Below are 12,650 nucleotides of genomic sequence, written 5' to 3' on the forward strand. Positions count from 1 at the left end.
GCCTTTGCTAGATCACTTGAACCACCTAAAGGACCTGACTGTCTCCTGGGGAACCTAATAACTAGACTATAAAAACCTGAATCCTGGAACTCCTTGACATTGATGGAACAATCAACTGGGAATGACCAGAGCTTGAGCATTCCTTTGGTTCTACTCTGACAGACTTATCTGTGCATGGAAATTTTTGCATTGCTCTGCTGGTCTGTGCATTTTGGAGGACCACGGTCACTCACTCTCCAGCAACGATGTAGAAGGATTCAGATCTTGACACTAGGAAGACAATCTGCTAGAGACTCCACTTCAGGGTAGAGGCCAGAGACCAACAGGCGACTTCGCTATCCTGGCCTGTGCAGCAGGTTTCTAAAACCTGAGACTAGCCCTGAAGCTGTGCTTTTGCTTCACAGCTAGGGAGGGGAAGGATGTATGCCATCATGTCATAATTCACTGAGATGCTAAATAGGAATTTAAGCATATTTTATGGCCGGCTTATTCTAAAGAATCTCTTTTATTTGACAAAAGTGGTTTAAACAGTATACTAGGCGTTTGTTGGGAGCATCCTCCCAAATGGTGGCATTTTAAGCAGCCATCTAGGACTGCTGGTGCCACATACTCAAGAAACCTAACTACAGGTTTATCTCCTCAAGCTGGAATTGAGTTAAAATAGATCGTAAAGTCATAGGTCAAGTAGTGTCAATTCTCAGTCTGTGGAGCTGCTGATGCTTCCTAATTGTCTTCCATGGAAATGAGAGAACATTCATTTTGATCCAGTGGTGGAAAATGTCCTTCCCAACTGGCCAGGGTTAGGATAGGAGACCAAATTAAAGAATACTGGTAAGTAAATCTCAGCCATCTCTTTCAGCAATAATGGGTGGAAAAAGCAAATAGCATTTTTATAATTATCATAAATTTTAAATGAGTGAAAGCCCTATTCAATCAATTGCAATTTCCAAACAATAAAAAAATCAGAAAATCACTGCCAAAACAGGAATAAAAATAATATGACTTTTTTATTAGTGTTTAACACACCACATTTAAGTGAAAAGTGAATACTCATTAAAAATCCAGAGAAGTATATGAAAAGGTTTCTTCTAACAAAGGAAAAATAAACAGACTAAAACTATTGTAATCCTAAATTTTTAAGCTTTATTTACATAATGGCTTTAAAAGACTGATCAGATTCTAGGTCATTTCTAACAACAAAAAATCTGCTGACCACAAGTACTTCCAGGAATTGTTCTGTAGGAAAAATGTTAAAATTAGGCATACAGCACAGGCAAATGGAACCATGCAGTTTCACCCAGCCTACAGACAGATTTCTAATCACTCACAAACCCAAACTGAACTTCCTGTATTATAAAAATATATAGAAAGTTAATTGAACAAAATATGGTGTACCTGCATGAACTCAACCCTATGCCCCCTTCAGCCAATTTCCCTCAATAACTTAAATGGATTTCAAAGTTTCTTAAGCCCTGTAACACACAAAACTATGTGGTAAGTGTCCAAAATGAGCAATTTGGAAAGTGTTGTTCATATCATTTAGATCATGATTTGTTACCCTTGAAAATAATTTTTAAAACTCCATTATTATCTTCTTTAAATGAGTGCTGAAATATGTGATGACGATAAACAATTTCAGTAAAGCATTAAAAAGTTCATGGGCAAGTATCCAACCTAACTTTCCAAATTGCCTCTGGAGCCTAAGTAAGATGGGAATGTAATACAACAGGGGAACTAAAAGACTATGATCCATCTAAGGAAAACTCAAAACCAAATAGAAAACACAAGCACAGTGTGAGCTAACAGCACTTATCTGTGGGTTGGCTAATGGACTGCAAGTATATAACTCCCCAAAATAAGCCTGGAACCAGAATCTGAAACTTTTCCCAAATATAGTTGCTTCCTGTCACAAAGTCTATCTAACAGACTCTTCATAGATTCAGACTAGTGCAAAGTAGTTCACATACAGGCTACGGCACTCACCTGGAGATCTCCTGTCACATATTCACATGTCCTGGAGGGGAGTTAACTATTGCAAACAAATACCTGAACTATTTTTAAAGTCATTTTTTTTTTCTTTTTCTAAGATTGCAGATAATTGCTTTAGTTACATAGAAATGAAACGCCACTACTGAAATAGTGTTTTACCTGTTTAAGAAATCGGTCTGATGCATTGCTGTGTTTGGCTAACACACTTGGCAGAGATGGGTTTGCATATTCAAACTGAGGATTGTAGGTATAATCAGATTTGAAGAATTTCAGTTTCTCTTTCTCCAAGTTGGTGGGCTTTATAGCAGTCAGTATACAAAATTTCTTCCCAGAAAAGTCATCTCCTTTTTCAAAACTTCTAGACAACTGAGGCTGCAGTTTTGGCTTTGGCAGAGCAGAGAAATGGCGTCGCTTTACTTTGGTTTTGGGTTTAGGTGGCAGTACTATGCTGCTCCCTGTAACAGAGATATCATGTGTAAACTTTAGAGGACTCGACACTGAACTAGTGACAAAGACACCAGGCTGCCTTTCTAGGCAATACCAAGTACCACTGCTCATCATAGACACCGGGGCTTTCATCTTGCGAAGATCTTTGCTACGAGAAGAACTAGGAGATTTGCTGGGTTTTCTACATCTTTTGGAGTAGGTAGAGGAAGACTGTTTTTGTGAATGATGCTTTTTCTCCTCTTTGCTCTGTAGTAGGACATTGTAACTACTGGTTCCAGTTGTGAAAATGTCCTTTAGTATCCCAGAAGATAAATGTGAAATGCTTCTTTTGCTGTCAATGATCAATGACTCTTCTGCATTTAGAACAGACTTCTTAGCGAGTTCTTGCTCAGGCCAGTGAAGCTTTTCTGTGTTAATAAAAAAAAATCAAAACAAAAGAAATAACAAAGATACCAGATGAAGCAAACTGCTTATTATACAAAAAGTATTCTGAAGGTTCTGTAAATTGTATAATTTTGCAACAATCTTTAGAAAAGATATTTTAAATATTAAAATATGTTACTACACTTTGGTCATGCTAGACAGTGTCACTTCTACACAAGCATATACATGCTAAATTATCTATGAAAATTATCATCTTCCAACTATTAGATGATCAAAGTTTAGTATCAATGTGAGATAATGTACATAAATAATTTGTATTGTCAACTCTGAACGACTTCACAGAAAGGAGATCATTTTCAATAGTGTCACCAGTATCAAAGTAAAATTGAAGGCATTTTCAAAGCCAACACAATCTTCAAACTGGATGCTATAAATAAAGATAGCCATCAGTAAAAGAAGGACACTGCCCTATTTATCTCAAAAATCATTTTAAAAATTAAATAAATGATATGTGTATGTTAAAGCATGTTTTAGTAATGTCACTTGATTGGTTAATTTTCTGAATTCTAGGCTATAGGTTAATAGGAAAGAAAACTAAGATTTTTTTTTCTTGCCAAGTCTGAAAAAAATTATAATTACTATTACATAGATATTAGAATATCATGTGATAAATAAAGGAGAGGTCAGTTTTGCCTTTAGATTTCATCAGTGCCTTAAAGAGGTACGAATCACATGATATACTGGTGGTCATGCACTGCTTTAAAACTGTTGACCTGCATTCTTTCATTCCACAAATAGATGGAATACTACTAATTAGGTACATGGCTATGAGAAACATCTTTATAAATCCATTGTTTCTGCCTTCAACCAGCTTCTAAGCTAGCTCTGAAAGCAAGGCAGTCCTATGAAGATCTGAATAATCATCCAAGGTAGTGTAAGTTTAAATGTGAAAAATAGAAAATACAGACAATAATCTAGAAATCAGAGAAGGACAAAAGCAATACGAAGAAAAACAGATGAAATTGCACCTAGGCCCTTAAGAACTTTCAGATTTAATTCTAAACTGACAAAATGAGTTTGTCTTAAATCCTACTTACACCAAAACTATATTATTCCAAGCTGACTCCTATCTACAAATCTGATCTCTGGCCAAGCCTGCTTATAAACCTTTCCTACAAATGATATAATTCTCTACAAATGACATATAATTCTCTCAACTAGTTCTCTTTTCCAAGTCTCAATGGATCCTTATGCCTCTATCCCCCAACCTTTGGCTCCTACTATGGAAACATTCTCAATGCTACCCGACTTGGACAGATGCCTGCCTTGCCAAGAAACATGATTTCAATTTTTTGAAAATTTTCTCCACATTCCTCTGTCATTCATTAAGATCAGACATTCAGGAATCCTTTCTACAGTAAGCAATGGTAAATACTAGAAGCAATAATAATGATATACCATTTGTTGACACTTTTATAGGAGTTTGGGATTTCACAGAAAACTGTACATGTTATATCATTTAACTCTCAGAAATATTAAATTATTTGCTCAAGGTTATATAACAATAAAGTAATAAACTGCAAACTGATTTGAATGCAGTTGTATGTGATTACAGACTCCATGCATGTTGTGTTATGCATGGCCATTCATTCATCAACACATGTTCAATATTAAGTCTGCTACATGCATAGCACTGCATCTTTTCTTCCTCTGCACAGAACACAGACCCCAATAAGACATGGTAATCTGAATAACCAATGTACTAAGATAGGTACCAGAACTGTGTTTTATTCATTTCTGCCAATACCTAGCATGGATCTGGTAGACATTTAATAAATGTATACTGAATAAATGAATGAATGAATGAATGACAGGACCCTAATCATATCACTCTCCAACCATTCTAGATAAAAAGGTATCTGCTAGGTATTGGTTCTGGAACCATTCTATAGTTCCAGGAGATCACTGCAGAAGTGAAAATACAACAGGGAAAAACCCTGAGCCAATGGTTCTTAACCAGAGACAGTTGTGACCCCCACCTCAGGGAACATATGGCAGTCCTGGAGACATTCTTGTTGTCACAATGAGGGACGGGTGCTAAAGGCATCTTGCGGTTAGAACCCAAGGATGATGATAAATATCCATCAATGCATAGGACAGACTTCTATGACAAAAATATCCATCCCAAACTGGTGCTATGATAAAGAAACCCTGCCCTAAACATAAATTTTTTAAGCTTAGAAGTCATAGGGTTTAGGGTAAAGACCTGGTTAAGTACCAGATCAAAAATGGATAACAATCCAAATATGTGAGGTACTTAAAAGTCCTGCCAGTTAATATTTTCTAGGCCAACATTTTAAATTTGAATTCCGGTGTCTTAAAGATAACATAAAAGCATAAATCTGCAGGGGCTAAATGCCTACTACTTGTACAAGCTGAGAGATAGGAGCAAGATTGCACAGGGTCATGTCGAAGGTTGACTGCACAAAGAAGCCATTCAATAAATGGAAAAAAACAGCCAAAAATAAAAAGAATAAATAAAACTTTCAGTATGGGCTGGTAGGTCTCAATTCCTTAGGAGTTTTAGACTTAAGTGTTGCCAAATGGTAGTCCAAATTGGGCAGGCTGGGCAAACAGGCTAAGGAACATCAGAACCCAGGCTGTAGCCTAATGCCCATGAATAATGTCAGTTTCCCTAAAAAGATACAACTTTACAAGACAAAAGGTGATTAGGAAAGGAAGACTGAAATGGACACTAAAAGGGAAAGAACAAGAAAACTGAGATAAGAATAAAGGCTATTCCAAACTTAGAAAAGTCAGGTGAGGAGTAGGCACAGCCAGGGAGGTAAAGGGAGGTAATCAGGTTCTTCTCTCATTTGGTTCTCATACTAAAAACAGAGAAAGTTAAACCAAATTAAAAACAGTGAATAAGGGGCACCTGAGTGGCTCAGTGGGTTAAAGTTTCTGCCTTTGGCTCCGGTCATGATCCCAGGGTCCTGGGATCAAGCCCCGAATCGGGCTCTCTGCTGCGTAGGGAGCCTGCTTCCCTTCCTCTCTCTGCCTGCCTCTATGCCTACTTGTGATCTCTGTCTGTCACATAAATAAATAAAATCTTAAAAAAAAAAAAAAACACAGTGAATAAAACTATTCTAAAGAATCCAATTTTGAGGGGCACCTGGGTGGCTCAGTGGGTTAAGCTGCTGCCTTCAGCTCAGGTCATGATCTCAGGGTCCTGGGATCGAGTCCCGCATCGGGCTCTCTGCTCGGCAGGGAGAGAGCTTCCTCCTCTCTCTCTCTGCCTGCTTGTGATCTCTCTCTGTCAAATAAATAAATAAAATATTTTTTAAAAAATCCAATTTTGATGGCATATTACATGTATGTTTTGTTGATTTTCTTTAAAAGATTTTATTTATTTATTTATTTGACATAGAGAGAGAAAGTGAGAGAGAGCACACAAGTAAGCAGAGCAGCAGGTAGAGACAGAAGGAGAAGCAGGGTCTCTGGCTAGCAGAGAGTCGGATGTGGGACCAGATCCCAGGACTCTGGAACCATGACCTGAGCTGAAGGCAGCCGCTTAAGCAACTGAGCCACCCAGGTGCCTCAAATTTGTTGATTTTTTAAAAAAATGAATATTCAGTGTAAAACTGCTTTCTTTCGTTCCTAAGACTCAGTGGCTCTATGACCACAGAGTTCCAAGGGTTCTTTTGTTTTGTCATAAAGCATTCAGTGACCCCTAAATTCAGAATTTCATTTCATCTCAAACAAGATATATATTTCAGCATACTTAATAAAAATCCTAAACCATCTGCCAAATTCCTCAGTGGGGAGTGGGGAATGGGAGAGATGTGACAGTGTGTGTAGGGCAGAACACTTTTCCCCCAGGAGTATGGCATTTCAGCTCACTTGCTAATTATCTACCTGAGAGGTTTAACATCAGTCCTTTTTAAGCTCCATCTGCTGATGTGTAAGGTTTGGCAGTGCCAAAGGTATATTTATTTAATAAAACACGAATCTTGCCAAATGCTGATCTCTTATGAAGTTCATAAAAGTGGGACAGGTGATCAAATAACTCATACAAGATGAATACAAGTTAATTTCTCAGAGTCCCACTGATCTTATTTCATTAAAATGTACTAATAGAGACTCTAGAGGTTGTTTTTATAATTTTAACTATTATTGTTTAAGAAAAAATAACTTTTAAAAACGCATAAAAACAGGAGAGCCTGGGTGGCTCAGTGGGTAAGCCTCTGCCTTTGGCTCAGGTCATAATCTCAGGGTCCTGGGATCAAGCGCCCCATCGGGCTCTCTTCTTGGTGGAGAGCCTGCTTCCTCCTCTCTCTCTCTGCCTGCCTGTCTACTTGTGTTCTCTTCCTCTCTGTCAAGTAAATAAATAAAATATTTTTTAAAATGCATAAAAACAATAAAAGGTCAATAAGAAGATTTCATTAAAGAATACCCTATTCTTTTTCTTGAAAAATCAAAACTTGTTAAAAGCATATGCAGGCTTCTTTGGAGGAAGTGAACTCATTTTCTTTCAGAAAAGTACTAAGGCAATCAATCCTACTTTCTTATATTAAAAGTCACTATATGACATTTTAGCCATCAGCAATCTACTTCACTACAACCTTAGAGTAAACAAAAATAATTTGTTAATCAAAGAAATCATTCACCCCAACCTGATTATCTTGAAGGAAAAAAGGGGAAATATTACATTAAAATTGATACTAAGTACATGCACAAGTAGGTGAATATACTGAAATTACCAACACAATGAAAGCTTAATTTGTATCTAGAACAGGAGAAAAGGATACCAGGATTCCTGGCTTCTCTTTCCAGTTCTTTCAATGACCTCTCTGTAATATTAACCTAATCATTAAACCCCATCAATGCCTCATGTTCCTCATCTAAAGCAATGGGAAAGAGAGGGACTCACTAAACTTTATTTTTCACAACTGTGAAGAGGCGAGGTTTCACAGTAATTATGGCTGAAAGGAAGATTAGATCATCAGAAACAAGCCTGGTGGAAAATACCATTCAATCAATTTTGACCTACCAAATGGCAATGCCATACAGTTCACTAATATTGACAAAACCTGAGAGCCTGGCCCAATTCTACGTAACAAGGCCATAGGTTGCTTGATTACAAACAGAAGAAAAGGCAAAACAAAACAGTATAGTCCCTGGACAAAATTAACACTTTAATTTTATCAAGTACTTCTTCATCACTTAAAACTCAAATGATAGAACACCAACAGCAGAAAAAAAATGAACTGTGGTAACTGATATACCAGATTACTATACTGCATTGCAACAGCAGCTGAGGTTGCAAGCAACAATACAGATGAATCTCACAGACAATACTGTGCAACAGAAGTCAGATCAAAAGAGTACATACTGTATAATTACATTTTTAAGTAGTTCAAAAACAGGCAAAACTCATTTATGGTATTAGAAATCAGAACAGTGGTTACCACTGAGGGATGGGTTATAACCTAGGAAAAGGCACCAGGGTACTTGGTGCTAGAAATGTTCTACATTTTCATCAAGGCAGATTATATGCACAGATTCACTGGACTACACATTTAAGACTTGTAAATTCAATGTATCTCAGTTACACCTTAATCATTTACATGGTATATGAAAAAATCAGAATCTCTGAAAACATATTTATTGCCCAACTTGTCTGCATTATAACAGATAACCTACTAATTTTAGTATCTCTAAATTCAACAGAACCCAATATAGTTTCTCAATTGTAAGTTAAAAAGAGAGAGAGAGAGAGAGATGAAAAGGCGCTGCTCATGTCATTCAGGAACTAAGAAAGTCAACTTTACCTCAGGATTCCCAAAAATATCACACTCCCAGTTAGGAGCACTTCAGTGTTACTCAACTAGTAATGATTCTTTATAATGTGACGCTATCATTTTTTGCTCACAAAGTGTTGTGTTATTTTACAGTTAGAAATATGCAGGGTAGGGCACCTGGGTGGCTCAGTGGGTTGGGCCTCTGCCTTCTGCCCGGGTCTGGTCTCAGGGTCCTGGGATCGAGCCCCGCATCGGGCTCTCTGCTCGGCGGGGAGCCTGTTTCCTCCTCTCTCTCTCTGCCTACATGTGATCTCTCTCTTTGTCAAATGAATAAAATCTTAAAAAAAAAAAAAAAAAGAAAGAAATATGCAGGGTATTCTATAATGCCAGAAAAAGATGACTGTGGTAAAAGACACCACTTTAAACACCATCTGAAGTAACAATAAACATGCCAGAAAACAAACTTCCCCATGGCTTTCCACTCAGGATGAAGACAAAACTCCTAACCATGGCATAAGAAGTCATTTGTGGTCAGGTCACTCTGCCTCTCTGGCCTCCTTGCACCAAGTTCCCCTTAATTAGTCCACTCTAGTAGCTTCCTTTCGTTCTGTCAATCCCTCACACCCATCCATTCTCTCTCCAGACACAACACCTCTTCATACACTGTCTACTATGTTTGGAGAGCCCTTCCTCCCCTATGTTAGATTAATTTTCACTCTCCCTTGAGTTGAAATAACACTTGTTCAGTGATAACCTTCCCTGGAAGGTTCTTTGAAGCACTTGTCACAGTAGCAGTTTTACATTTGTTTGTATGATGGCCTCTTCCATACTGAAATTCTAAGTCTCCTTATGGCATACACCTGTTTGTTCTTGCTCGATCCCTACCTTGTTTCTGAAAGGATGGCCAGAGAGGTAGCCAGGAAAAGATAATATCTGAGAGGAAGGAAAGGATACACGATTTGAATGCCTGAAGGTTAAGAAAAAGAATCATACCAAGATGGCATTAAAAAAATAAAATAGTGGTATTGAAGACAAGTTTTAATGGCAGGTGCCTACTGCTATAATACAATCAGGAGCTATGGGCCTAAGTGTATTCATCCCATATGGCAAAACAGTGGCCTTAAGATCACTTTTGTCTCCAGCATTTTTAAACATTCACTTTTGTTACAAAGGCCCTTCATTTCTAGATGACTAATTAATCATTTCTTATCACTTACATGTCAGACAAAATATGGGCAGTAGGAAATAAAAAAAAATAACAATCAATATGGTTTCTGAACAGCTTTCTGTTACTCACTAAATGAGCTAGATGTCTTCTATCTTGAAAATTTTATAATCAAGTAAAGTATGATTTTTTCCAGGCAAAACTTATTTACAGCTTGCCTGTGATAAAAACTTAAAAAACAATACCTGAGTAAACTATCAGATAATATACCACTGATGTTAAATGAGATTTTCATGTTGAACTTCGCGGCTTAAATCAACATATAGTCACTGTAATAGTGTGGGTTTTTTAGAAGATTTCATTTATTTATTTGACACAGAGAGAGAGAGACAGAGAGAGAGATCACAAGTAGGGAGAGAGGCAAGCAGACGGAGAGGGGAAAAGCAGGCCCCCTGCTGAGCAGAGAGATGCGCAACTCCACTGAGCCACCCAAGCAACCCTGTAATAGTGTTCTGCCTTTCCTAGTGGTTGAAAAAATGGTCTTTGGAATGGCTGTTTATTAGTAGCTTTGACCTTGACCAAGTTAACTTCTTTGTGCTGTAGTTTCCTTACCCGTAAGCAGGGTAATACTACTACATATTTCATAGTATTGGTGTGAAGATTAAAAATGCTAATATACGTGAAGTGCTAAGAACAGTGCCAGCTGTAGTAAGCAGCCTGTGTTAACTACCAGTATGGTTATATTCAATATTATATTCAGCTCCTACAGAAATACTCCATAGAATAATATAAATGGGAAAATATTTAGAATCTTTACATTTGGAATTCCAAAGTAAATTTAACAGTAAGCAATTACTTCTACATTCTAGTATCAACATTTTAGTGGCTTTAGTATAATAAACTATCTTTAAAAAGGTATGAGAAGGCAAACAAAAACTTTTCTGATTTGATTCCATTTCAAACAGCACACATAGCATAGACATCTTATTTTACTTCCCCAGTCAGCAGTTCTACTAGGACATTATATTTAGATTATATGAAATTGTGACTAATAAGTCAAAAGATATTATACAGGAAGAGATTTCAGAAATATTTAATTGCTTTACTCCTGAGATTAGAAACCACCAGAAGAACATGGGCTTCTTAGGTATCAAGGAGTAGTGAGAGGATAGCAAGGGAAAAGGGGGGCATGTTTTCAGCTATATTCTCTTCATAAAGTTTCTAGCTGTCCAAATTGGGCTTTCTAGTATATTAGTGAAACTGCTTGTCATACCATTCTGAAACTTCATTTATCTAGTTAAGTACTATAAAAAAGAAATAAACTATTTTGAAAAACCACCTGACCAATTACTTTTAATTATATTATATATTAAATATATTATATTTATATTAAAATATTAACTTTATTTCTAAATGCCTCAATGGCGGTTTTAACTCTTACTGAACTACAGAAACTCACTGCGAAATTATCTCAGGGTATGCAACATGCAGAGTTGATTTTTGTTGCTAAATTACAGAAATGGAGTTGAGACAAGAGGAAAGAGACTACTATTTCATAAAGCACCTCTCCTTTAACTTCCAACTCCACCTACTGAAAAGGAGGAGATCCACTTTCTTTTGCTGCTGGTTGTTCAGAATACCCACTTTCTAATACTATTATTATCATAATCGTATTCTCTTTCTACAATGATTGGTTTTGAGAAAATTATTTTAATTGACATTATTTCTAAACTGTTGCCTAAAAACCTTCACTTTGACGGAATCAAACTATATCTTACTTCAAGGCAGTGGTTTTCGAATGGGGAGGGAAGTAATTTTGCCATCTAGGGAACAGTGACAATGTCTGGTGACGTTTTTTGGTTGTCACAACTGTGTGTGGGGTGGGGGGCTTGCTACTGGCATCTAATGAGTAGAGACCAGGGATACTGCTAAACATCCCACAATGCACAGGACAGTCCTCCACAGCAAAGGATTACCCATTAATTCAATGTTAATAGTGCCAAAGCTGAGAGACCCTGCTCTAAAACGAAAAGAAGGTACGGTATTTTTAAGTACCTTTCAAATTTTTCATTGTAATTTAAGATGAAAAAATAGTGTCTACATCAAATTATATTTTTAAAAACTCTAATGCTAATTTAAGTTGCTTCTTAGATTTTAGATCTTGTGCTTCCTATCAACATAAATAAGGATGAGATTAAAGTACAAGATCAGCTCCCTATTTTAAAAAACCGAGCAGGACATAAAACACCATAAAATTAAGACCACAAGTATTTTCATTGGAAAAGAATTCAGTTTAGAATTTAAAAACTGATAGGAAAAAAAAAAAAAAAAAGGTCTGTTTGGTAGTGCAATATCTGTTAGTAAAAAATTCCGGCCTTTTTTTGACACTAGCTTGAGGATACTCCCTTTATTCTGTTGTTTTTCGTCACGATACTGAACTACCATGAATCCGGTCTTGCAGGAATGTTGATACAGGAATAAATGCCAGGATAATGGTCAAGAAAAGCTTTCTCATACATAAGATAATATTTAAAGGGTTAACATCCATCCATTTTTTTCTTTTTTTAGTAAAAGGCAAGTAAACTTTCTAACCTGGGGTCTGAACACCCATTTCTTCAGGTGTTCTATTAGTTCTGCTACTAATACCAACTCAAAACGTTCTCACTGACTTAAGCATTGAGAGAAATAAACACAGTAAACACTCATACAGGAATGTGTTCTTTTGCTTAGCTCTGATTTTTCTGAACATTCTAGAAAATTAGACGCCAATACCCTATAATACCTAATACGCTTTCAAATATTTAGACAGCACATTTGGAGGGCCAGTAATGTGTATATCATAATTTATTTCCCTAGATTCC

General features: G+C 36.8%; 1 protein-coding gene across 4 annotated transcripts in view; it reads right to left on the reverse strand.

Annotated features, from left to right (window-relative positions):
• The window catches only part of KIAA0895 (KIAA0895 ortholog), a 61,572-nt gene that overhangs the window by 39,122 nt on the left and 9,800 nt on the right, over positions 1-12,650 (reverse strand). For 3 of the 4 annotated variants that reach the window (XM_004741966.3, XM_045062875.1, XM_004741968.3), the window contains exon 2: positions 2,149-2,843. In XM_004741966.3, the coding sequence (XP_004742023.2) occupies positions 2,149-2,568 (420 nt within the window). In that variant the 5' untranslated portion in view covers positions 2,569-2,843. The remainder of the gene's footprint in view (positions 1-2,148; positions 2,844-12,650) is intronic. The other variant, XM_004741969.3, reaches the window with a different exon arrangement.

This window comes from Mustela putorius, unplaced genomic scaffold, assembly GCF_011764305.1.
Source record: "Mustela putorius furo isolate JIRA1106 unplaced genomic scaffold, ASM1176430v1.1 tig00003845_pilon_pilon_pilon, whole genome shotgun sequence".
Classification (NCBI taxonomy): Eukaryota; Metazoa; Chordata; class Mammalia; order Carnivora; family Mustelidae; genus Mustela; species Mustela putorius.